This window comes from Felis catus, chromosome A1 (assembly GCF_018350175.1).
Source record: "Felis catus isolate Fca126 chromosome A1, F.catus_Fca126_mat1.0, whole genome shotgun sequence".
NCBI classification, from domain to species: domain Eukaryota; kingdom Metazoa; phylum Chordata; class Mammalia; order Carnivora; family Felidae; genus Felis; species Felis catus.
This window is the reverse complement of record NC_058368.1, coordinates 230,437,876-230,465,829: the sequence shown is the minus strand read 5'-3', so window position 1 is coordinate 230,465,829 and position 27,954 is coordinate 230,437,876. Positions and strand designations below refer to the sequence as shown.

At 42.4% G+C, this 27,954-nt stretch overlaps 1 protein-coding gene and 1 long non-coding RNA gene across 3 annotated transcripts in view; both read right to left on the bottom strand.

Annotated features, from left to right (window-relative positions):
• Positions 1-27,954, bottom strand: part of CTNND2 (catenin delta 2) — a 938,925-nt gene that overhangs the window by 214,084 nt on the left and 696,887 nt on the right. For both annotated transcript variants that reach the window (XM_045038764.1, XM_045038766.1), the window contains exon 11: positions 3,276-3,489. In XM_045038764.1, coding sequence (XP_044894699.1) covers positions 3,276-3,489 — 214 coding nt within the window. The remainder of the gene's footprint in view (positions 1-3,275; positions 3,490-27,954) is intronic.
• Positions 239-3,251, bottom strand: LOC109492227. Its single transcript, XR_002146066.3, has 2 exons — positions 753-3,251; positions 239-530 (listed from the first exon to the last, which is right to left on the bottom strand). It is a non-coding gene; the product is annotated as an uncharacterized LOC109492227 (long non-coding RNA).

The window sequence follows — 27,954 nt, the reverse complement described above, 5'->3', positions numbered from 1 at the left end:
ACAGAAGACCATGGGGGGAGGGGAAGGAAGAAAAAAGTTAGAGAGGGAGGGAGCCAAACCGTAAGAGACTCTTAAAGACTGAGAACAATCTGAGGGTTGATGGGGGTGGAAGGAGGGGAGGGTGGGTGATGGGCATTGAGGAGGGCACCTGTTGGGATGAGCACTGGGTGTTGTATGGAAACCAATTTGACAATAAATTTCATATTAGAAAAAAAGGAGGGTCCTTGTGACAATGTGACAGCAGCAGTGAAGAGCAGCTTTTATTACTCCATCCTCCAGGGCCATCATGAGCCTTGGTGCTCATCTAATTAAGTTTCTAAAACGTGGACACATTTGTCAGAAACTTCCCTTTTAATATCTAGCAGCCGGCACTACATGGGTGGGAGAGTTCCCAACAGAGCCTCCAACCATCACAGTGGGCTTTGTCGTAAGCATGGCCGTGCCGGTGTGGGTCTGCTGAACATCAGCCCCGCATGTGCAGATGTCCAAGGGTTGGCACACGCCTGATGGCCGCAGAAATTCCAAAGCATCTGAGAAATGAACAATAAGGATGAACGGAGACCGTGGGCTTAGTGTAGCAAAGCATTTGCCAGGCTTGCGGGGAGACAAGAGTCTCAGAGGAGGCGTGGAAAGAGAAAGATAAGAAAAATGGACGATTTGATGTCCTCGAGGTTAAATCAGTTAGCTGTACTAAAATACTGGATTCCCAAAGTTCCCCAGGAGCCAACGGAATCCAAGCTTTCATAGCTCACCTTGGCAGATGAGTGCTGGGATGGTGCTGAAGATGAAAATGAACCTCTAAAGCTCTTTGAGAGATATTCATTTGAATCCTTTTACTTTGGTTCAGGCAGTAGAATCAGCTCTCGCTGGATCTGCATCATTGATGCTATGTCTAAACAGAAGTCAGCAGAACCTTGCCGGTTTCCAGGCACCCTCAGATTTCTGCCAGCATGGGGGTTCAGAAGGCTTTGTTATTACAGACTGGCCCACAGCAGCAATTCCTTCCACGCTGGAATGTTCTTGCACATGCTTGCTTCTAACTTCTCTTTCTAGAGCAGTAGCTTTGCCAAGATGCTTATTGTTTTTCAAGAGTATCTACCAGGGAAACCTCAGAAGCCATGGGCTTCAACCCATCAAAATGTTTTAACAACATGTTTTTCTTTGGGAAAAGTAAAACTCATGCATGAAGTTCAGCCATGCATGATAAGTCCGTGACTCCGGAACGGCAGAAAGTATCTACTGAAGTAGCAAGCACTGTCTTTCCGGAACTGTTCAGCCCCAGTGGCTTGGATGGAGTCATGACAGAAGACAGCATTTCTTTCAGGAGGGGAAGTGGAATTGAGTTTCAGCCCCCAGCACATGCTTATGAAGAAACACTGAGTCGTGACATGACAATGGGTACAAAGCTTTGCCAAGAAAGGAAACTTCTTGACATTCTGAAGAGGTTACCTGCCTCTGATGCTTACACACGAGGCTCACACAGAAATTTCCCATGTTGCCCAGATGCATAAAATGGGAGACATCCGGCATCTGTCAGAAGCAGTGTTTTGGAGTGGCTTCCAATATCAGAAGAGGCAGGAGCATGTTGCAGTGGACGATGTCATGGGACAGAGGTATGCTGTCATTTTCTTTCTGGTTTAAGCCATCAATCACCTCAGCCTTTTGCATGTGGCCGAATGTCCTTGGCAATGAGATAAGCCACCAAAGAGGGTTTGTGTTGGGGCAAATCCAAATTTCAGGAAAATCCAATTCTTTTGAAATCATGAAACGGGCGCATCATGTGCACAGCACAAGGTGCTGCTTTAGTTCTGATGGCCTCGTGCTCCCACTGGCACGGCCTTCATGCCCAGAAGCGCCATGATGTTTTCCATCACACGTATTGAGTCCTTTCTCTCAATATGAAAGTAGGGATGGGGGTTCATAACCATAATGGCAAGGCGCATTTTCAATTAGTTAACTTACCCCCAAACGGTCCTACACATCATATTATCTGATAATAATAGTTTTACCTTTAACGACCCATATTAGTTTGGTGTGAACCATCATTTTAATAGCACTGTAAACTTAAAGACGATATTCTTCCATGAGGACAATTCTCCACTTAGAGAAATGAAAACAAAACAAAAAAAATGAAAACAAAACAAAAAAAGGAACTGGGGTCTAGTTCTATTTTAGCTAAGAGTGCAAAAGAAACGTGACAATAATCTTGAAGGGTGTACCTTTAAGAAAATACGCTGAGGCTGAGAGTCTTGACCTCACATTGAACCAAAATTCATGCCTCTCAGCTTGGGTAATGTATTTTCTTAAATAAACGAGATCACATATACCTCATGAGCAGAGCTACAAGGAAGTTTTAGAATCAAGACAGAAGGAAGATCAGTAGCATCACGGAGGATCAAGAGACCCTTTTCTTGAGTCAACTTTGCAATCCGTTTGCCAAATGCTTGCAGGGGAACTTTGATGAACCCAAACCGGCATATCGCCAACAATATGGGTCACCAAGAGGAGTAATCCGAAATCCCATCTTGAGGCCACTTCTGTTGTTAGCATTCCAACAAGTAAAACTGCACATTTCGGAGGTGAGGGATGAGAGTGATGGCATTCACACGGATTTTACTGCATTCACACGTATTCCAAGAAAGGTACGGCTAAATGCTTACAAGTTCTCACTCTTCAAATCCTCGTGGCTCTCTGAGGCGCTACTCTAGTGATCTCCACTTTACAAAGCTCAAAAGTTCTACGTTCACAGAAAGGCTTTCTCTCATGTTCACGTTCGAAAAATTCCCTAATGTGTAATCCTATCACCTGGGAACGTGGACTAGGCATACATTTTTTTTTTCAATAAACTAACTGTTAAGTACATTAAGACCTCTCTTCCTAGCCATGTTATAAACAAGAATATCCACCTTCCTAATGGTCACTCACGTATTTTGTCCTTTTATCAATTTTTGTTAAATGCCATTTTATTGATGACCTATAGGTATTGTAAGATGCTGAACCACTTCCAAATCAAGGGACAGAACTGAAATATGGTCATAGAATTTTAGGAGGGTAATGGTTCCTGAATTCTAATGCTCTAATTTGGCTACTCCATGTGTGTGAAATTGGATGATCCGTGGAGTCCCTTGTTCCGCACATGCGTACTGGGACCTGCCCACGGTGTGAGCCCTCTGAGAGGCCCTGCTCAACCATACTTGGTTAGCACTTTTGCTACCATGCTGGATAATGGTGATTTCATCTTGAGAGGTGGGCGTGCTGTTAACAAGGATGCTCACCTGTGACCAGCTCCCGGATCTCCAGGTCGGTGGTCTTGCGGAGTAACCTCACCAGTGCTGGGATGCCGCCGCAGTTTTTCAGGGCGATTTTGTTATCGTCATTGGCTTTCCCATACACCAAGTTTCTCAAGGCCCCACAGGCACTACGGTGGACCTCCGTCATCCGGTGATCCAGCAGGTCCACCAGGAGCTGGATGCCTCCTTGTCTCCTTATCTGCAAGAGCACAGGGAACAACTTTTGCCTTAGAGAGTCAGAAGCTGTCGCCACGTAAACTAAAACAGGTTTTTTCCCCGTGAAGCTGTTGCTACAATGCATTTCACTGAACTGAATTAAAGCCCACAAAGGAAAAAGCAAGCAAACCAGTGTTCTTCTTAGATGTGATTGCCTCACTTTGATGAATACCCCAGCAGTAAAACGTCAAACATACTTCCTTTCGAGTTCTAGATTTTAAGAAAGGTGATTGTAACTTCATAATGGGTGGACATTTCTCTATAAAAATATGGCACATACTCATTGCATGAAGTAGATAGGAGGACGAAAGATGTTTCTCACTCCTGAGACTTAATTACATTTAACCTCTGTCTTAATGGGCTGTGGGATTGATGTGCAAAATGTTAAAATTAGGCTTAATTGGAAAATTCTCTCAGCATTTCAAAGGAACCAGAAGTAAATGAGAAACCAGAACGGACACAAGGACTCTCATCTAAGAAGCTCGGGAAAGTAAGAAAGTCACAATTAGAGCCGGTCGGAACACTAAGACCAACGCATGTCATGCTTAACTCAGGTATTAGATTAATTAACAAAGTCACATTAAATTCTGATGTTCTTGTTAGCCAAAATAGTTTTGATTTTTTTAAAATAAGTACATGGAAAAAAAAAAAAAACCTCCTTGCAGTATGTTTCTAGATGAGTCTTCTCGCTGTCCTTTAAGTTTAAGATTTTTAAATTAAAACGGAAACAAATGGGTTTGTTAACAGACAGACTGTTTCATGGAGTTTTCATTAGCAAAGCTGTATTTGAATATTTCTGCATTTATATGGAAAAAAGAACACAGCTCCTTCAGTAAGACTGTCTTCTTTTTTTGAATTCAACGTCCCTCGGGGATTGAAAAATTATGGTTTGGCACGAACCATTATAATTTGGCACTTTCCCTATTCAGTTGTCTTATCACAGAAAACTCATTCATCCCACAGATGTGCCGAGCACATGGCTGAACCCCCACCCTTTCAAAGGTGTGAAAATGTGACTTTCTTTGTGAAGCTACTCCACCCACACTATTTAAAACTGCACCCTGATCCGTACCCCTCCCCGATCCAGTTCTTGTTTTCCCTTAATCCGTTACGGAATTCTTCATATCCCTTGTCAGGTTCTAACTTCTTTATTGTGTATCTTGTCGGGGACTGTCTGCTAGAATCTTGGTTCTTGGAGGGCCAGTCTGCTTTTTTTTCCCTTTTCTTTCTCAGTATTTATTTATTAAGGTTTTTAAAAAAAATGTTATTTCTGAAAGACAGAGAGAGACAGAGCATGAGCTGAGGAAGGGCAGACAGAAGAGGGGGAGACACAGAATCTGAAGCAGACTCCAGGCGCTGAGCTGTCAGCCCAGAGCCCAACATGGGGCTTCAAGTGAGGAACCGCGAGATCATGACCTGAGCCGAAGTCGGAAGGTCAACCGACTGAGCCACCCAAGCACCCCAATATTGGTTTATTTATTTTGGGAGAGAGAGAGAGAGAGAGAGAGAGAGAGAGAGACAGAGAGACAGAGAGACAGAGAGGAAGAGAGAGAATCCCAAGCAGGTTCCATGCTGCCAGCGCAGACCCTGATGTGGGACTCGATCTCATTATCTGCGAGATCACGACCTGAGCTGAGATCAAGAGCTGGACACTTAACCAACTGAGCCACCCAGGTGCCCCAGGGCAAGTCTGTTTTTGTTCACTGAGGGATCTCTTACCCTACCCCAAGTGCAGTGCCAGGCACATAGCAGATGCTCAACAAATATTTGTCGAGTGAATGAGGAGGGAGACTCTATTACCTGTGACAGCAGTGTTTCTCAGATTTGTTGGAACTTGACTTTTCGAAACTGAGTAATATCCCTCATTTCAGGGGGGGCGAATAAACAAAACGCTTTCTGTGTACAAATGTCTCCAGTGGCTACTGCAGCTCATTATACCAGCTTAGAGATAAAATGAGGGTATGCATCATTCACAGGAAGTGGGCCATCAGATGAATCCGAATATGCTGTAGGAATTACTTTCATCCACCAACAAAACGAAAACAGGAAAAGCTGCAATTCTCCCAGAACTCCTGGCCTCAAAGTCCCTAATCTGGGAAACGAATATGGTGTTTCACGTATGTCATGTCTCGGCAGAGCAGGACCAGGGACAGAAGAGGGAAGGACATGGGACAGGGCTGTTAGGGAGGGCATTAGCTTCTGTGACGTTCCTGCACAGCTGGTGGTAGTAGGTAGAACCCAGGGGAAGTGGCCAAGCATGTCAGTGGGTCCACTAAAAATGCGAGAAGGAAGCAGCAAACAACTTTCCCCTGGTGTACGGTTTTACCAGTGCTTGCTTGGTGCCCACTCAAGAGAGATAAAGTTTGTAATCACTGTGACCATGTCCCGTACATGCATCTGGGTGACAGCCACACCCACTGTATCATAATATTTCAGAAAGGATATTCCATTTGTACAAAAGTTTAAACTATAAGTACTGTTTTCTGTATGTGTGTTTATTTGCATGTGTGTGCTTTACTTTAAAATTATTTGGGTTTAATGATCTTAATAATGATGAAACCATTAAAAAAGAGTTAATAAAACCATTTCTACAATTGACTGGTTATAATTAAAAGCAGTTGGTGTAGTAAATCTATCTCTATATTTTAGCTATATTGTATAATTAGTATTTTAATTTTTAACATATTTCCCATTCATACAACTTAGTGAACTAAGCTATTCAAATATTATTCCAAAGCATTAAAAAGGAAAAAGAATTCAAAACAAATGCAATATCAATGCTTAATGGTTCCATGCGAACACAATGTTTTCGGTGTGGCCCTAATTAATGCCATAGTTCTAAATTTATAATGAAGTCTTAAGTTTTATTTTCATCTACTTAGAGAAACACAAATGCGATGATAAGCTTTTTCTTTTGCTCTTATTTTTTTTTGGCGGGGGGCCGGGGGGGGGCGGTCACCAGATGGTACACATAAAAAGCTCTTGTTTTCTTGTGTTGAATTTTATCTAAGAATTTTGGAATCCTGAAGTCAAACATTAGTCAGAACTGAGCTCACACACATGAAATGTGATGGTCAGGCCCTTGGCTCTGCCTCCTCCTGTTGTCTCCCACATCCCAAAGGACCAGGAAGGAAGCGAGAGGTGGACTTTGAGTTCTCTTGAAGGGTCTCTATCCGTGGCAGGACTTCTGGGTGCTGTGGATCGCTGTGGATGGGTCCGGGTGCTGTTCTCTACACTTCCCCCCTGCTTTGTCCTTCCCCTGTATCCTGCCTCCCATCAACTTCTCCTGGCATCCGATTCTTCTTGTTTCTGCTTGTACCCAACCTTAAATTCTTATGAGACTCCAGATAAACACTAATAAAGTACAAGTTCCCTTTGAAAAAATGATGGGGGGGGGGGAACTCTCCTCTTCGAAATGACACTTGTATTTCCTCTCCCACTAAATGGCCAGCAATCTCTTTTCCATGTATGCTCCCCACTGGGCACTCCACACCCAGCAGGCAGAGGCCTTTGTTCTGCCCCCCCCCCCCCACTGTCATTCCAGGCCAGTTCACTGTCTCCCCTTTCTCACTCCATCATCCTCATGGAGAATTCTTCCAAAGTCTACATTTAATATTTACTAAAATAGGGCTCATAAAATGTCATACCATATCATACGTATCTGATATATGTAAAATAGAATAAAATACAATGCACAAGAAGAACCTCTGCCACATGGAAGGAAGTTAGGAACTATTTATCAGATGAATGGAAGAATCGTGCGCCAGGTCGTCACATGGTAGCTTCCTTCTCCCTCTTATTTTTGCTAATATAGAATAGACATTATTTTTAGAGCAATTTTGGACTCAGAGTAAAACTGAGCAGTAAGTACAGAGAGTTCCCATGTGCCACCTGCCCCCACACATACACAGGCTTCCCCATTGTAAAACGTACTGAGTAGCAAAGATGACCCTACACCGACACATCACAATCACCTGAAGCCAATGGTTTATATTACAGTTCCCTCTCGGTGTTGTAGGCGCTGTACATTCTGTGGGTCTTGACAAATGTATAATGACATGTAACCACCATTACAGTATCATCCAGAATGATTTCACTGCCCTAAAGTGCTCTGTGCTCCACCAATTCCTTCCTTCCTTACCCTAACCCCCGAAACCACTGACTGTTTTTTAATTTTCTCCATGGCTTGGCCTTTTCTAAAATATCACAGCTTTAGTATCGTTTGGTATCTAGCCTTTACAGATTGGCTTCTTACAGCCAGTAATACACATTTAAGATTGTTCTCATGTCTTTTCATGGCTTGACAGCTCCTTTCTTTTTAGTGTTGAATAATACCCCATTGTGTGGATGTACCACACTTTATATATCCACTCACCTGCTACAGGACATCATGGTTGCTTCCAAGTGTTGGCAATTATGAACGAAGCTGATATACACAATCATTTGCATGTTATTGTGTAGACATAACTTTTCAAATCCTTTGGGTGAACCCCAAGGAGCAAAATTGCTGGGTCATCTACTAGGAGTATGTTTAGTTTTGTAAGAAACTGATAAACTGTCTTCCAAAGTGGCCGTACCATTTTGCATCCTACTAGAAACGAATGAGAATTCTTGTTCCACATCCTTGTCAGCATTTGGTATCGTCAGTTTCTTGGCTTTTGGCCATTCTAATAGACTGTGGTGGTATTTCATTGTGTTTCCTTCTCTTGCAAGGCTGACCCGTGATTCAGATTTACTTACGTTAATACAAATAACTGAATAAAAACCAACAATGTTGAAATACATAAAGGGAAAGCAATAGCTCGAGTTAGACCTGGAATAAATTTCCTATCTGCTACTTTCCTGAACTTAATAGAGTCAAAGAATGACCGGAAAGGCCTTTTGATACATAACCTGAGTAGACCATCTTAAATTCGTTTCTTAAATGATTCTCTGCTAGATGGCCCACGTTGGTCAATTGTTCCTATGATAATAGCTCTTATTTATTTTTATGCTTTGCTGTAAACTTCAGGGATCTAGACTGAGAGATCAGTCTACAAGAAGTAAGGAAGATGGATGCTGATGAACCCCACAGCAGGAGAAATAAAAAGATCACCTCATCAAACAAAGCAAAACTATGCCCTCTGCCTGTCCTTTCAGGTTGTTTAGAGAGCGGGCATTCTTCAGCCTGACACAGTCTCTTGAGGATGAAAGTTGGGATGTGTTTGCACAGAATCAGTGAAGCTCACCCAGTGTGTATCAGGGAGAGTGAAGACAGCCTCCACACCTCTGCCATGCAATAACCCACTGTTTTAAAGTGTTTTTACAATTTAAACTCTAGAACCAAAAGTATATAAAAATCATAAAGAGTAGGATGCAATGGTTTTCCCCCTTGTCCTCTCATTACAAGGCAGACTATATATAAGCCTTGTAAATCAGGAAGCAAATGGATGAGCAATTAAATTAAAGAAAAGAAAAATGCAGGTAACGCAATATCACCCATTGTAAAAAAAAATGGGGCCTTGCCACTTAATGAATTTGTTACTCTTGATATTCTCTGCATTTATTGAGAATAAACTATATTTACCAAGGAATCAGCTATTATCATTAAAATGACATCAACATCAATGAATAATTTAGAACATATCCAATTACAGCAGTGTTTGCAAGCTCAGGACAGTTTTTGTAGAATGATAATGATGATGATGTATAGTGGGTTAAATAGTACTTTAACAGAGAATAGAATTCCTCTTGGGGGTTCCTATCTTCATTTAGAGAAATACTATGAAAAGTTGCTTTGAGGATAGCAAGACCCTCAAGGATGGGTTATAGTTGTTCTTGGCAATAAGAGATTGCTCACCCACCCTGCAAATGAAATGGAAGGAATTTGGAATTAGCTGGGAGAAGGAGGAAGAGGTTGGAGTAAGTAGCCTTTTTTTTTAACCTATTGGTGGTAAGATCCTCAAACAGCTGAGGACCTGCACAGACATTTCCATACCTCTCAAGGATCTGCTTGGTTTTAAGCAAAGTAGATATATCTTTGGGCTTCTGGTTTAGTTCTAAGAGAAACTAAGCTGGACCTGAAACGCAAAGTAAATTTAAATAATGGACTGCAGAATTATAATATATAGTACCTCCTCTCGCTTCAGATATTTATAAGCAATCAACTCACCACGTCTGAGGAATGGTTTACCAAAAGCTGACTACAAAGAGGAACCTCGGGCTTGGTGATTTTAGTAAATTTTTAATTAACTGTTATTTTTCAGTGGTGTTCGTTTACACAATAAAAATGGATATAGTTGTTTTATATTCCCTATTAATGTTTAAAAAATTAAATAATTTTGTCTGCTTAAAAAGCTACTGGAAGAGGGGCACCTGGGTGGCCCAGTTGGTTGAGCGTTTGACTCTTGATTTTGGCTCAGGTAATGGTCCAAGGGTCCTGGAATCAAGCCCAATGTCGGGCTCTGCCCTGAGTATGGAGACTGCTTGGGATTCATTCATTCTCTTCCTCTCTCTCTCTTTCTCTTTCCATTCCTCCCTTCCTCCCTCCTGCCCCCTCTCCTTCACTCTCACTCACTGGCTCTCTCTCCCTAAAGTAAAAAAAAAAAAGTAAAAAATAAAAAAAGCTACTGGAAGATACAGAGTTTGTAGATCTAAAACCAGAAGCTTAACCAGAGGTACCTGAAATTCACTTTTCAATTTTAATATAGGAACTGCCAAGTTATCAGTTTGTAAAATACATATTTTACCTCACCGAATTCCACCCCTAACTTGGATAGCAAAGTCAGGTAACCGATCAATGTTTCCACAGAGTTGAACTGATGTGTGTACGTGTAGTTGATTCTGAGCAAGACAGAAGTACAACTGATAAAGGCTAAAATCCTTTTTAGTGTTATGGTGGAAATTATTTTTGAGAATTTTGAGAGAAAATACATCTCTGCAGTCGTGCAAAATGATCTAGTTTCTCCATTCAGTAGCTGAACCAAGATGGATTATGTTTCTTTTTCAGTTATGTTTTAGGGAGCAAGTGTATTGCAGTGTTTGGAGGGGGTGCTGGCTTTGAGGCGGAAGCAATAAGGTTCAAATCGTTCTACTTCTCTTCCACCTGTGTCCCCTGAGGCACGTTCCTTAAATGTCTGTAAAACGCGAACAAAATGTGAACCTGTCTCATGGGGTTGTTTTCAGGAGTAAATGAAACTTCAAGTGTGAATTATTTAACAAAGAGTTCAACAAATATTAATCTGTCAAGGAACCACCCACTGTATTGCCTTGTTAAAGGATATTCTTAATGGACTTATTACCTGGTCAATATATGAATTAACTTAATAATATAATGACATAACATATGATAGATTCAGTGAAAGGTATACAATTCAGAGTGATAGCTTCATAAATTTTATTTAGTGTGCAGACTGTTTATTATCTACCAGATCATTAATCCAACCTGGTGTATAACTAATGAGATTTAAAAAGAAATATATTTACTCTGAAACTCTATTCTGTAGTCATTTAAAAAAATGCCACAGGGTGCTGCATCATTCCCCTACATATGACATATCTTGCTAGGTACATTTTCAAGGTAAGTACAGGAATTAATCTATATTTGAAAAAGAAGAGAAGTGCAATGGTTTGTCTTGTTATGGTAAATTAACTGACCAAAAAAAGGCATTTAAAAATAATTATGAGGTGACACTAGTCACTGAGAAAAAGAAGGTATTCTTCTGAAATACAGAGAGAATTATTAAGCACAAAGAGAGAAAGACCATCTTTTGATTTAACAGATCAATTTCTAATGAACAGATTTAAAAAAAAATGATGCAACCAGTAACAAAAGATCCAACCAGTAGCAAGAGAAATGACTGAGAAGGTTCTAGGCTCATGTAGATTTCCCGAGTGCTACTCCCCTGCCGTGGTACAGGGAGGGCAGTGGTTTTGGTTTTGACTCCACCTGTGTCTAGCAGGAAACTATTTGGTTTTTGAAAATCATATGGAAAATATAAAGAAGTCTACAAATACGTTGTCACTGTTACTTGAATTCCCTTATGCTTCCCATTGTAAAGCCTCCACACATTTCGAGAATCTTTGTCCCCTGTACAGATTTCCAAACCCAGCTCCCATCCTGTTCAATGTGTCCTCAGCAGGTACTGAGGACCATCACTGAGGCAACCGCCTATCCCTATAACAAAATGAACATTTCTGAAGGGTGATTCTGAACATTTTTCCATTTTTTTGCTATCCTCAATTCTAGAGAAGTCGCTGATATTGTCTCAGTTATGGACTGGTAATTGGTTCCTGTCCATAACTCTGGTTAAAGAAAACCATTTCTCATGAAAATCTCTGAAATGACCTATTTTGTAGCAATTCAACATTCTGACTCCTCATCACGCTCATGATCCTGTTATTTAAAGAGATAAAAGAAAGAGGGGGAAAAGACCTTTATTTTAGTCTGAATGGGAATCATGATTGCACACAGTGACGCATTTTACAGGACACTTTAAAAAATCACAAGACACCACAAACATTACATTACCACAGTCCTTGGCCCTTTCCATCCCTTTTTTTGCTAACTGATCACGAACACTGAACTTCTCTAGCCATTTCCCTGTCTCAGAATGAAACGCAGTCAGTCGAAGCGGATGGACATCAGGATCCTGTATTGAAAATCTTGCTGCCCACCAAGGAAGCCAGTGCGGAGGCCAAAGCGGCCTCAGAACTGTCCATCTGGAAGCCGACGCTGACATTCTGCACAAACTCAACTCGGTTCTGACAACTGGTGTGTGCAGAAGGCGGGCCTCCACATTCCTTTCTAAGAGCCCCCAGGAAAGGCCCTTACTTTTCTTTTTTTTTTTTTTAACAAGAAAGAATTTCAAGTGATTCCACAAATTCCTTTCCTGAAGACCCCACTCAGGCACACTCACCATGTTCCAAATAAGTCTAATGGCTTCTATTATCTGGCATGATGTTTATGCTTGCCCTTGTAGATATGGAATACAACCTCACAAAGTAGCGGGAATCACAAAGGATGCCTGAAATAAAAATCTCCCTTACTGTGCTCCAAACTGAACTCAATCAACATAATTTCGTGAACCACAATGCTACGTTCACACAGTGTTCAGCATGTCAAAGAGTATTTTAGATGAGCACGTATAAATTCTGAAAACACAAACCCCGCAAGGCAGAGATTCAACTTGGTTATATGGAACTTGGCTAAATTATGAAAATATCTTAGAATGTGACTAGAAGAAGCCCACAAAAAATACCTCCCAAACTTTCACTGTTGTAGTGATTAGACAGTCCCTCATTAAAGAACATTTATGGAGTGGACTGTCGGGAGTTGGGGCCGGGGGTGGACGAGTTGAACGAAGCCCCTCCCTCAAAGGAGTTCACATACCTGTACGAGAATTGGAAGTTGAGTAAAGAAACCAGCGAATGGGACCATTTCAATAGTGAAGAACAGAGATAGCTTTATTTGAAGGAGGATGTAGCAATTTTCTAGTAATAATCTGGATCCTTAAAGATGATCCACCAACATGTATAAGGTTTAAGCCCCTCAAAAACTGGGATCCTCTCCAGGGATAAGAATCATAAAGAAGAAATAGCAGGAGAAAAAGATGGGAGTGTGCAGTCTGAGTACTGTGGTCAGGCGACACTCGAGCAGGGACCAAAGGCCATGAGACGGTGACAGCAGGTGCCAAGCAAGAGCAAGGAGACCAGGGTGGCCGGAGTACAGTGAAGGCGAGAGAGGAGATGAGAGTGATTGCCAGGCAGGGCAGGGTTAGGTCTGGGAGGCGTTAGCTGCTGTAAGAGCATTGGGTTGACCTTGAGGAACATGAGACCGAGAGCGTGACCGAACACACCTGTATGTGACATGTAGAGAGCGCACTGTCCCAAAGGCAGAAGCAGGGACACCAGGTAGGGGTCACCGAGATGGTCCGGATTCAAGAAACACGGTAGCTTTGGATAGGAGTAATGAGAGCCCAAGGGCTAAGAAATGGTCAAATTCTAGATCAAATTTTGCAGGTAGAGCAAAAAATATCACTGAAAGCTTCATGACCTACTAAGATTTTTGGCCTTTAATTATAATAAACAGGTATGTGGGTAATCAGCACACAGTAGATTTTGGTTGACTGACAGATGGCAAAGCATTTATGAGAGACACAGCCCCTCGTTTAAATTTGTTTCACTGGCACTATAAAAGCACACATTTTAAAAATTGCTGTTCTTTTGTTACTGCAAACAGAAAATAATATGTTTCTAAAATATAAAATTATGCTAAATACATAGACACAATAGAAAAATTATTTTGTACCTTAGATAGCCCATGGTTATAACAAATAACGAGCATTAAAATAAATGTAATAAATTCCCTGCAAAGGAGTTACGATAGATGTGTAGAGAAAACTCTCCTATGCATTTATTTTATTTTTAAGTTAAACATTTAAATTGTTGACAATTTAAACTGTATCAAGTAATTTTTTTGAGGAACCTCCACACTGTGACCCAGCAATAGCACTGCTAGGAATTTACCCAAGGATACAGGAGTGCTGATGCGTAGGGGCACTTGTACCCCAATGTTTATAGCAGCACTCTCAACAATAGCCAAATCATGGAAAGAGCCTAAATGTCCATCAACTGATGAATGGATAAAGAAATTGTGGTTTATATACACAACGGAATACTACGTGGCAATGAGAAAGGCAATGAAATATGGCCTTTTGCAGCAACGTGGATGGAACTGGAGAGTGTGATGCTAAGTGAAATAAGTCATCCAGAGAAAGACAGATACCATATGTTTTCACTCTTATGTGGATCCTAAGAAACTTAACAGAAGACCATGGGGGAGGGGAAGGAAGAAAAAAAAAAAAAGAGAGGGAGGGAGCCAAAACATAAGAGACTCTGAAAAACTGAGAACAAACTGAGGGTTGATGGGAGGTGGGAGGGAGGGGAGGGTGGGTGATGGGGATTGAGGAAGGCACCTGTTGGGATGAGCACTGGGTGTTGTATGGAAACCAATTTGACAATAAATTTCATATTAAATAAATAAATAAATAAACAAATAAATAAATAAATGAGACTGAAAATAAACAATGATATATGTTAAAAAAATAAACTGTGTCAAGTAAGACTTATTCTATTATACCTATAAAATTGTACAGAATATAAAATTTGCTTAAGACTTTTCTCATCACGCATATGTCTTTTCTGTTCTAGGTTATCAAGTCACCTATATGTTCCGAAGATCTACCTGCTCATCCACTCTTTGGTGGTAGTAACGGCCAATATTTACTGGCCTCAAAACTGGTTGGGGGAGGAATTTCCGTCTTGTTCGGCTCAACTGATATTTAGTAATATGCACTGTTGTATGTCCCTTGAGGATCTCGTGGACTAATAAAGGAGAAACTCACAGGAGCATACAAGGTGCTGAGGAGCCCACAGGAAGTTCATGAAACCAGCCTCCTTGGGAAGTGGAGTGGGTTAGTTAGTTCTGGAAGGCAGAAGAGTTGAACTGATTTTAAGAAGGTTGAAAACTGGGCGGGGGGGGCGGGGCAGGTGCGCCCTGAAGGGCCCAGTTGGGCATCTGACTTTGGCTCAGGTCATGATCTCAAGGCTGGTGGGTTCGAGCCCTGCATCGGGCTCTCTGCTGTCAGCACAGAGCCCACCTCCGATCCTCTGGCCGCCCTCTCTGACCCTTCCCCGCTCATGTGCATGGGTGCTCTCTCTCAAGAGAGAGAATAAAATAAAAAGACTTTGAAAAAAGAAGTTTGAAAACTAGTGAGCCATACAATATGAACAGGATTAAACCCTTAGGGGCGCCTGGGTGGCGCAGTCGGTTAAGCGTCCGACTTCAGCCAGGTCACGATCTCGCGGTCCGGGAGTTTGAGCCCCACGTAGGGCTCTGGGCTGATGGCTCAGAGCCTGGAGCCTGTTTCCGATTCTGTATCTCCCTCTCTCTCTGCCCCTCCCCCGTTCATGCTCTGTCTCTCTCTGTCCCAAAAATAAATAAACGTTGAAAAAAAAATTAAAAAAAAAACCCTTAAATGTTTGGGATGCAGTAGGTCTGTAATTTTTGAAGTAGGGCACATGTATGGGAGGGTTGGGGTAAAAGCGTAGTCATCAGTGCATTAGATAGCGAGGTATCTCCTTTGCCCTTAAATTTACCCAAAGACTGAAGGACTGATGGTGTGTGGCTGGGGGCATTATTATTATTGTTATTGTTATTATTATTTTTATTATTGGTCTTAGATACCTTATGGAGTAGAATATAAAATGTGTGGGAGTTTAAAGAAAAAGCACAGAATCTAAGGGAGAGTTTGCAGAAAGCTTCTGTGGCCAACAGTCTGCAATTCCTGCAGCCCACGTGGAGGAGGGCTCTGAAGACGGATGGGCATGGGGGGCTGGAGAAGACAGGAGGCATGCGGAGAAGGGTGTCCACCTGCACAGAACGTCTCCTGGAGGCGGGGCCCAGGGAGTGCTGTGGGATGCCAAGATGAGACCAGAAAACCACATAACAAGGAAATATTTGAGGGGACAGGACATGAGGATCCACTCATAGTTCCTGAGCAGAAGAATGACGCGGGGAGTTGCGGCAACGGGGCAAGAGAATCAATCGGAGAGACTGTACAAAGGAAGACACTGTGGGTAGTGTACAAGGGCATCTTCGATACGAAACATCCTCAACCGTTTTCCTGGCATTGGGGAATTTGTAAGTAGTTTAACATGCATATGAATTTTTCTACAACTCTCAACCATTTGCTTCAATTTACTTTGCTTTGCTTACTCCTGCTGCTCTGTGCTCTGACTGAGCCCCAGCAAGGTGACTGGTAGAGTCCTTCTTGTGATTCTCCATTTAGCTCTCCCCACAGAATCAGTGGGTGGAGGCTGCAGGGGATCCCACAAGCTGAGCAAAAGAGAAAAAACATAAGTTCCACCACTCAGCTCCCTGGAGCTCCCCCCCCCCCCGCCACCCCTGCCAGATGTCTGTCAGATGCATCCATTGTGACCAGTTCTTTTGAGAATCCACACACTGGAACATGTCAACCTTATTTTCTCACACGTTTCTACGGAACACAAAGAAAGCTGTTACCAGGGAAAACCGTCTGCTACACGGCATCGTGAAAGAGGAGTTATTCAATGATGTTGCTCAGCTGATTCAATGTTATTCGCCCTTCATTTTGTCCATCAGCCCAAGCAGAACATCTAGATGACACTTGGATCTTGGTATAATAAGAAAATACACTTGTTTGGTGCATCTGTGAGCTTTTGCATTAAAAAAAATGTGTTCTAAGAAATCCCCTCAAGGGCAATGCAGTACATCCGAAACCTATGTGTCATCCTTAACGGAGGAGACTTTATTCTAGGCATCACATGGGTGGTTATCTCAGAAGTCCTCTCCTGGTGATTTTAGGAAGTGGGTAGTACTAAATCACACATGTCTATTATTTTATATACAGGTGTTATAGTATTTGACATACTTTACAATATATAATGAATGTATGTATAATAATATGCATGTATCAATAAGCAAGTCTGCTGCAAATGTATATACCTAAAAGAGAGCAATTCGAAACGTCTCTTCTTCCTTCTCCCACAAGACTGTGATGCATTCAGTTCTTTCAATTATTTCCTTCCAATTTAAATTTTCTAGCAATAAATGGCTTTTTCTTATAACTCACCGAGAGTTGTGGCCTCCAAGAACCTACCCTGCTGACTGTCCACCTTCCAATATAAATAGCCACAGGGACTGAGGTGATTGTTATTTCTTTAACTTAATCATTCCTGTTGAAGGATCTTTAGTCCTGGAGTGCACCAGACTCAATGGCCGGAACCCCAATTATAAATAATAAAATACTCCAGCTTTACTCTATCTCAGGCTTCAGCTCTCAGCAGAATTTCTTACTTAAACTCTTTTTCTTTAAGTTTTTTACGTTTATTTATTTTTGAGAGAGAGAGAGAGAGAGAGAGAGAGAGAGAGAGAGAGAGAGAGAGAGAGTGGGGGAGGGGCAGAGAAGAGGGAGACACAGAATCCCAATCCAGCTTCAGGCTCCAAACTGTTAGCACAGAGCTGGATGCGGGGCTAGAACCCAAGAACTGCGAGATCATGACCTGAGCGAAATCTGGAGGCCCAACTGACTGAGCCACACAGGCCCCCCTTACTTAAACTCTTTTAAAAAAAATCTTCAGGGGCGCCTGGGTGGCGCAGTCGGTTAAGCGTCCGACTTCAGCCAGGTCACGATCTCGCGGTCCGGGAGTTCGAGCCCCGCGTCGGGCTCTGGGCTGATGGCTCAGAGCCTGGAGCCTGTTTCCGATTCTGTGTCTCCCTCTCTCTCTGCCCCTCCCCCATTCATGCTCTGTCTCTCTCTGTCCCAAAAATAAATAAACGTTGAAAAAAAAAATTAAAAAAAAAAATCTTCAACATATGAAATCCTAGATTTAAAAAAAAAATCAAGTTTCTGTATTTTTTGTGTTATCATTTTCTAATAATGCATTTAAAAGAGTACTGAATACATGCATGCTTTTAATTTTAATTATTTTGGTTTGCAATTTTAATTATTTAATAATTTTCAAATGAATTATGTGTATTTTTGCATACAATTTTTGTCTATACCAAAAGGAAGGTGACAGTTATACTTCCAGCTTTTAATAGGCTGGTTGAGGCCGAGGACTTAGGCAAGAATACTGTTTTGTTTTAAAATTCTGCACACACAGTAGAATCATTGTTTTAAAACATACATAGTCACACCACGTCACTCCTGCTCAAAACCTTCTAATGATCTCATCACATTCAGAAGATCCTCAACCTTGGCCTTTGGTCCTATGTGACCAGTCCCTGTCTTCCCTCTGCTTCCACTCATCGGCATTCTCTCTTCTCTACTTTTGGTTTCTGTTCTTCTGGGTTTCTGGAAGTTCCTGAGCGGCTGGAAGTGTTCTCCCAGACTCCACAGAATGGCTTCCTTTCCATCACTCAGGTGTCCACTCAACCCGATTAACCATCAAAAGTAGCCCATCTACCCTGCGTACTCCCCCTCTCTGCTGTTGGTCTACCTCTCCTTCTTGGTATTCTTCCTTTGCTCCCATTCACCACCTGATAAATTTCATATACTTACCTGTTGAGTTCTGCCCTACCCCCACCTAGAGGGATATAAGCACTGTGAGAGCAAAGATCTTGCCTAATTTGCTGAATACTGAATGTCCAGGGCCAAGAGGAGTACCTGGCACATAGCAGGGATGGACTATTATTATTGTTATTATTATTTTAATGTTTACTTACTTAGTTTGAGAGAGAGAGTGAGAGCGTGAGTGAGCACAAGTTGGGGAGGGGAAGAGAGAAAGGAAGAGTGAATCCCAAGCAGGCTCCATGCTGTCAGCTCAGAGCCCAATGCAGGGCTTGATCCCATGAACCGTGACATCATGACCTGAGCCGAGATCAAGTCGGATGCTTAACTGACTGAACCACCCAGGCGCCCCATATACCATGTTATTTTTTGACAGAACGCATTTTTTACCCTAAACTTCACAATTCTGAAACAAAGCCAATTTTTACAGTCCACCTGTTGGCACAAATGTCCTATGCCAAGCAAATTAGTACTTAAGAACAAAGATTTCTGGTGCCTAAGATGAGATCTTGGAGTATCATACAGCTATAAATAGGCCACTAGTTCAGCAAACATTTTACACAATTAAAAAGGTTTTTCTTCTAACTCTTATCTTTTTATTTCACAAGTGAGAGTAATTTTTCCCACAAGTAAAAGCCAACACTAGGCACAAAATGCTTCAGCCCTACTTACACCTGCATCTTGTTTACAGGAGCCAATGCTGAATATATTAGCTAATTATAGATATGCAGATGGCTTGTTTTCCTTAATGCAAAAAAGATATAAAATCATGCGAAATCGTGTAGTACTCATGCCCATGGCTGAATATCCAATTTCCATTAGATGAACTTGGGCTCAATGGTAGAGAGACAGATAAAAGTCAGAACAATAAGGAAGATTATTCGTAATTCAAAATCTTCACATTCTGCTGACACTTTTCAGGGTTTAGGACACTAAAATGAAAAAATCTAAATTGCAAAACAAATTATCATCTATTGATTCCTCTCTTGTAGCAGAAAAATTAAATCTAGATCTTGTAGACTTAGCAAAAAAGGGGAAAACATCAGCTTTGGAAACTTTTAAAGAAAATATGAGAAATTGTGTGGTATTTATTAATATAGATGCCCATCTTTGCAGGGGTGGGGAAATGGCAAATCTGAATGAGAAAATTAAGGAAATTACGATTTACTTTGAAAATGTTGAAAGGAGATTTTCATGAGAGTTGGCGCTTTCCCAGCATATGATCAGCGCGCTTGCTTTTGAGACCAAGTGGTCAAGATGAAATGGAATCGTATGATAAAGCCAACAAACTTAGTCGAAGGAAAAAGTCTTCTTAATGTGGCGGGTTGCACACTGGATGGCTGACCCTGTCTAAATGAGTAACGAATGACTCACTGTCACTGGCACCTTTTCAAAAGGTCATTCAAAAGAATACAACCTGGCCAACTAGGAAGACACGCTCTGGCGCTGTGGTTTTGATTTTTGTTCTATTCAAGTTCTCTCCTATAAAAGAGATTGGAAGGAGGCAGCCCCCCAAAGGTGTTCCTCCTCCACTGTTTAGTGTTCTTGCCTCCAAGTCCTGTTACTGCTGGACTTGCTCTGACAAGGAATCGCAGGTCGGTCCCATGACTTCTTCCACTGAGGGTGAAACACCAGAGGAGATAAAGCAGGAGAATCTCAGTTATGAGGGATCCTGTTTATGCATCTGGTGGATGCCTCTGGTATAACCCCACTTAAGAGTGTTCCAGCAAAACCCTGCATTTAATCAGAGTGTTGGAACAGACTCTATGTTGTCAGTGTTTTCTGAGGTTCTCCAACGTCTAACAGGAATTCTAGGTCTCAAATGTCTTTCAGGGATGCAAGCAATCTCTATTAGCAAGCCACTTGCCATTTCAAAAAGTGAGTATCTAATGGTGGAGACTAAGTCAGCATGGTCAGCCTTCAGGCTGTTTTTCTGTTGCTCCTACTGGCTTTGGGCATGATGTTCCAACCTCTTTGAGTATTTGTCACTGTTTGGGGAAAGCACCTTGTACACCTTAGGCATTCATGGTTACATTCAGTACTCTTATCCACTGAATACCTAAAGAAGCTTCTGCTCTTTGGGGTCATTTTATAATATCCCCAAATATATGACTTCTCCAGGACCCAAGGAGTTCTACAAGTATTACATTTCTTATTCATTTTAGGGGTGCATCTGGGGAATATTTTTCATCATTTGGGAAAGATCCCTGATTCTTCAAATTTTCTGTTAGTTTACCCCGTTACAAATCTGCAGAATTTACAAGCTACTCTCACTTTGTCATGAGTTATGCCAGTTCCATTTGTCAGCCTGTTCTTCTCTAAGCCCAATTATCATTAATCTTCAAAGCTGTAGATTAGAATATCTTTTATATCAGTAAGTTTGAGTCCCTTCATAGGAATTCTGGTTACTGGTGAGGGAATTAACATACCATTGTGCAAGAACTGTTAAAATAGAATCTATGGTCTTTCAGGTAAAGGCAAATCGAGATTTTTTTTTTCCTTAGAAACTGGGATTGGGAAAAAAAATTTCCGGATCAATGACAGTACTGAACTCTCTAGTGCCTATCGAGCTTCCTTATTAACTTGAACTATATTGGATACTGTCAAAGCCATTGACAGTATGAATAGTATTCTCCCAATAGAATGGGAGAGCCGTTCTATTTAGATCCTGATAATCTATAAAGCTAATCTAGAAAAGTTGACTGCTTCGGTCAAGTAAGTCTTTCACATAAGGAGGTGTTGCGAGCCAGGGTACCAGTCTCTACTGTCCCCATGTTAATGCGGAAATTGCCAGAACCTCTCCAAGAAATCTTTCTTGGTTTAGTTTTGAGAATGTTGGCTCTTGGCTGCCAAGGGACTCTCATGACTTTATACACTCACAACTGGCTTCCAGCATCATTTTACCACAGCTGCTCCTCTCATGTGTTACGGAGCCTAAACTCACTGTGGTCTGCACATGTGCTATGTCTGGGCCAGTGGTATGAACAGTCACCTTTTGTTTTTGAACAGCTACCTTTCCATGCTCCCTTCAAACAACCTCCAATTCTTTAGTACAATGGCCAGGCAAAACTTCATTGATTAAGCTCAGAAAATAGGGTTTCCCAGCCTTTTGCCAATCCAACAGGCCTCAGCATGCAGCCCCAATTCTCCTGCTCGGAATGTGACAAGAGTGACCTCCCGCCACCCTCCTGCAGAGGGCTACCTGGCCACTAGGTCCTCCTCACCCCTCTTTACGCTATAATTCCTTCCACTCATATCTGTTCCTTCTGCCATTACAAGAGTTGAATTCAAATCTTTTCCCAGGATTATTGTGTTTCATGTCTTTCTTAGCCTCCATTAGGGTCTTTTGCAGATCAGTGAAGTGAAGCACAAATACGAGAAATTTTCCAGAACTTTGTGGAAAAGGGAAGAACACCTATTCGGATTTTGTTTTTCTTGAAAGACATTTAAGTTTATCTATCAGTGAAGAAGGACTTATGTGGTAGGCTAAATAATTTCCCTCACACAAAGATGGGAAAATCCCTGAAACCTGTGAATATATTACATATAAAGACCCCACAGAGCAGAAGGGCCTTGGTTGCTGTAATTAAATTAAGGAATTTGAGATTGAAGATTATTCTGGAGTATCGGGGTGGGCCCAAGGTAATCCTAAGAGTCCTTATAAGATGGAGGCAGGAGGGTCAGAGTCAGAGGAGAGAGATGTAATGATGGAAGCAGAGGTTGGAACAACCTTGAAAGGTGGAGGAAGAAGCCACACAGCCAAGGAGTACTGGTAGCTTCCAGAAGCTGGGAGAGCAAGGAAACTGGTTCTCCATACAGGGCTGTGTAGCATAGCCCTGCTCACACCTGGACTTCAGCCCAGTGACTGATTTCAGATTTCTGACCTCCCTTAATACAGTTCTGCTGTATTAAGCCACTAAGTCTGTACTAATTTGTTACAGTGGCAAGAAAAAGCGAATACAACCTGTATTTGGTTTCCTTCTTTTATTAATGACCATACAAACACCTCCCAGATCTAATTTGTCTTAGGCTGCCCTGCTCCATTTTTGCCCAGCTTTCCCATAGCTTATGAGTCCTCGTTTTCTCATGACTATTTATGCCAGTTTAACCACAGGATCCAGATTCCCCCTTTATGTGAAGTCAGGCTACAGCGCCTTAACTTTCTCTTGGACATCTTCCACTTATTATAACTTTAAGAAATATGACGATTTTCTTAGAGAGGGCTCCTCAAATCACCCTACCATCCATTGTTTGAGTCATAAAGATATTTTCTCCCATTTGATTTGGGGCATGGTCACAGATCAATCAAGTTGGCTTCCGGTTCTCGATATTGCCTTTTACGAGGGGCAATGATGGGGTTGGAGAAAATACAGGTAACTCTACCCTTGTGGTAAGTCTCCAACATCACAGTTTTCACCCAGGCCAGAGGGACATGGTCTTGGATTTGGCTGCAAGCCACCACCTGTGATTAATTCTTATTCTACTTAAACTCTGATATCACTAATATTCACTGGAGACTACTAGTCTTTGGCTCACTCTGTGTCCGTATCCCCGGCAATAATTTTTACCTGAATACTTGTCTATATTCCTTGGAAAAACTGCCTTGCTCCTTTGCCCCCAAACTTCTAGAGTCCCACTTCCATGGCCCTCTGGACATGCCTAATAATGACAGACGAGAATAAAGGAAGGCAGATTACTCTTTTAAAGAGAACATTCTCCCAAGAGGTAAGTTCACTCATCACATCTCTGACACACCTGTCTGCAACAGAGATACTGGCATGCCAAGTTCAGTTTTCATATTTTTTTATAGGTCAGATTTTATTTCCTTGTTAAAAGCCTCAGATATCCCTGCTTGTTTGGTAAGAGCCAATGGAAGCAACCTTTTTCCTTCGGATTCTAATTTTTATACAACATAATGCTGCAGATCACCTATAATCAAGGGGATAGTGGACACGTCCCACTGAAATAGTTCTTTTCCTTTACATATATAAGGTTGTATGGTCTCCTACTAAGAATCATCTGGCCACCAAGATGGCATTATAGAATCATCTCCTTTCCTTCAGTTTCCATGCTTGCCCCAAACGGTCTTAAGAGTCTATGTATCAATATCACTTTTGACACTTACCTGCATGGTTGATATTAATAGTGCTGTGTGTACCCCATAAGAATCTGGGAGGCTGGGGAGCTTAATCACTACCTGCTGGAGATAAGACACATTCTTCTGCTTTGTATGGCTGAGTTTCTCTGCAAACTCAAGTACATGGCAAGGGGGTTGAGCCTAAATGGTGCATCTGCTGTTCTTTAGACCTTTTGGGGCATGTCCAACAAGGTCTAGGGGCTAGATTCCAGATATGTGTTTGTAGGTGGAACTGAGAGAAGGGAGGGCCAGGCAGCTGGATCCAGTAGCAAAGACTTAATGGTTGGGAAGAGGGACGATTCTAGACAGATCGTGATTTTTAACTCTTGGATCAGTCTCCCTCGGAGTCCTACATTGGACCACACAAAATCTGGAGGCTGTAAGTAAAATAAGTAAGTGGTCTCTACTTTACTTATTTTTAGCCATGCGAAAAAATCAGAAACCCCCAATCAGGAGTGGTATGGAGATATTCTCACTGCTTTTGACATTTTCAGCCTTTGAAAGATCTATCACGTGTGCCATAAAAGCGATGGTTGATGCAAGGGGATGATGGTAGTCATTAGAAGGGGCAACAGTGCCTGGGAAGAGTGACAGAGTTGGGTGAAATACAGTGATATGATAGCGTCAGGTGTGCTTGGCAGGCCGATACAGGAGGCAGCAACTGGAAAAACGGTGGCTTGCTTGTGGGTGCCGTCATTGCCTCCATGGGCATGAGGCACCTTCTCTGTCAGGAGCAGCAAGAGAGGAAAGAAATGGTGCCTTCCATGCCAGAGCTGATAGGTGTGCTTCCGAACAGAGATACCTTCCAGGGGACCACTGGAAACAACTAGTCGTACGTGTGGTATGGACAGGGTGACTCTGGGTTATCGTCGTCAACAGAAAGAAGGAATAGCCAGTGTAACATGAATTCAGAAAACACCCTTTACTGAAAGAACTTTGATGAAATTTCAGAGTCTCTGTTGACAGAGTGCTTTTCCCAGTGATCGGATTTCAACATCTCTTGGAATAGGGTGGGGCTATTTCAGCCTGCAAATAGGGGGCCCAGTTCTCACCCCACTTCCCCAGCACCACCTGGCTGCTCCCTGGGGAGTCCCCAGACAGCTCTGTCTATGAAAGAATCTTAGGAAAGCTTTCTGCCCAAATGTACACGCCACCATTTTACCATTTACCAACGTGACGTTATTTGTGTCCTCAAGATGTGAATGAAAACTAGAAGTGTGATGTTTATGAGGGAAACCTTTTATTCCTGGTACGCTCATCGCCTGTGAGGGTAGGAGGGATCTAGTCAAATGTCAGGATCGAGTGTATTTGCATTATACGTGAAAGAACAGGGGGCGGCTGGGAAGATGATCTTCCTCCCCTGTGGACCAGAGAAAAGAGAAACTGGCTACAGGAGGCAGCAACAGAAAAGGACAGTAGGAAAAGTGGAATTAAAATGAAGGGAGTGGCAGGGAGAGTCCAATCAGGTCTGGGGGATGTCACTGGGACTTGCACGTAGTGCGGCTAGGAGTGTCCACTCCTCACCTCTATTTTCCAGTCTCCAGTTTCTGTCCGTCATCCTCGGATCCCCTTCATTCTGTCCACACACTAGGGTCTCTGAAAGCTTATGCACCCCTTCCAGAAATGGCTCTGCCATTGTCTCCCTGCTCCCTCTCATCTGCCTCTGCCTTCCTTGGGCCCCTGGTCCAGACAGCAGATTCCATCACTTAAATGCTTTGCAGTAAGGATGGTCTCCATTCTCCCCCCAGAATCCACAGGGACTGTGTGGGGAGCACTGGGTGCTAAGCAGTAGAATGCCAGAGATGAATTCCTAGCCTTCAGAACACTTTTTTTGCCTTCCCCCACGAATACAAAGAGACTGGATATTATACAGTATTATTCACCCACTGTTATAATTCATATATTTTGGGTTAATGAGGCATTTGTGAGCCGTCCTGGGGAGGCTGGTCTTCTTATATACCACGTTTCCAGGGGAAATACTTTGTCAATTGTAAGACTTTCTTTCAAGCAATCTTTGGAAACTGAAGGCCGCCCTTACAGATTCGAAGGAAATGCAGAATTCTTTGCATACATAAAGTTAAATACAAATAACAAAAGACCTAATGCCTACTCAGTGTTTTACTTTTTATTCAAGAGGCAAATTAATTAAAAAGGATCGTAAATACAGGAGAGCAATTTGAATTTTGAAGGGCTCTTAACAAAATAGATGTTTTTTTTTTTCTTTCACTTATATTAGAGGTTTGGTTAAAAAGTGCACTGGAACTACCAAGAAAGAATAGTCATCTTATAATGATCACCTACAGCTTTTCTTGAAACATTAAAAAAAAAATTTGTAATGATGAAGTGCACCCAATAGGGAAGAGACGTAACAAAACATCTATGGGATAGTTGTGGTATAAAGACACATTTCTTCCAATAAGAATATGATTTTGAGTGGCTGAAATACGGGGGATTAGAAATTTGCATACACTCTCGTCAACTGAGGCAACAGCTGAAGTCAGGGGGGCTCTTGTCCTCCATGGGATCTGACTCCCGCCATGTTAAAGGTTTCCAAGATGCTGCATCCAAGTGTGCAGAGAGCAGGTCGCTAACGCATTCGCAAGTGCCATCAGTATGAGGAGATCCAAACTCTGGATTCAGAATGAAATGGAGAAGTAGCCTTGCTGAAGCTGGAGAAGTAAGTAGTCAGAGGCTCAAAAAAGGGCACGTGCAAGATCATTTACTGACAGTGGATTAACAGAACAGAGGTTGCTGAAATAGAGGAAAGCACCGAACCGCAATGGAATCTGGGGAGGGAGAAGGAGTGCACGCTATAAGCCGCGTGTGCACAGACCTGGCGTGGAGGGTTCTCGTGTCGTTTGTATCAGCATCCTGACAAAACGTTCTCTCTAGTCTGTGTGCCAGGAAAACCTGGAGACTGGAAGGGAAAGATCCAAAGGAAGACAGGCCAACAAAACGCCTCCTCCTTGGTTCAACAGTTGAGAGACTGCTCAATAGGAAACAAAGCCCATGTTGGCAAGTAGGCAGCCCTCAGGAGCCAAGGGTCAGCAGGAGGACAGAGGTCAAGGTTCTTCTGTGACCTCTCCCAGGAGTGAAGAAAAGGACGCTACCATAAAGGTCAGCTGAGGTTGATGTTGGACATAAAGCTGGTCTATGCCCCTGAAGGAAGGGTTGGTTCTTTAGTTACAGATCTTCCTTTCTAAATTATGATGCAGGAGATCCCATTCAGACATTTGCCGAGAGAAAAATCATTGGCGAGAGGCCTCTGGTTAGAGCCTGGCTCCTACCTGTGATACATACAGGAATCGACTGACGTTCGGATGGGTCATTTGTTTCTTTTGTTAATTACTGGGAAGGATACGAACCATTCCCCGGGTGGGCAGGTACAAAGACAACCCATTAAAATAGAAGAAGAGCATGGCCCAAAGAAGAAACAAAGTTAAAATAACCTAGAGCAAATTTTAGCAAACGCAGCAAGGAACTGTCAGAGATTAGAAAAAAAAAAAAAAATACCTGCTGCGTCACTGTTCCCGAGTCATGACCCAGCTTTGGAGACAGCTCTCTGACTCATCACTGTCTTGAAAAGAGAACCTTCTGTACCTGGTGGTTTTAATTAGGACTCTCACTGTAGGCTGGTTACATGTCAACACATCAGTCTGATTCCTTAACTTTCATTCACTTTTGGTTATGGAAATAGTCTCATTCCAGTTTCAAAGAATGAAGCCTATCCAACTTACAACTTCGGTCTTGGCTCCCTCCCCCTCCTCCAATATCCCACCTTCCCTGAGGACTGGACAAGTTACCAGCTTCCCCGGGCGGGGGGCGGGGGGGGGCAAGCTTCCCACCTTCCTCCTGCCACCTTGTTCTTCCACTTTTGTTGGCGGGGAAGAGGGGGAGAAGAGAGGTTTCTTCACATAAAGGCAGACCCCAAGGCCATCTTTTTTTTTTTTTTTAAGTTTTATTTATTTATTCTGAGAGAGAAAAAGCGTGAGTGGGGGAGGGGCAGAGAGAGAGGAGAGAAGGGGAATCCCAAGCAGACTCCGTACTGCCAGCGTGGAGCCCGATGCAGGGCTCGAACTCATGAACTGAACCATGAGATCATGACCTGAGCCTAAGTTGGATACTTAACAGACTGAGCCACCCAGGTGCCCAAGGCTGTCTCTGAACGTTGGTCTCCGTCTGTGTGGCCCACAGCTATAGACCGTGTGTGGCAGGTGGC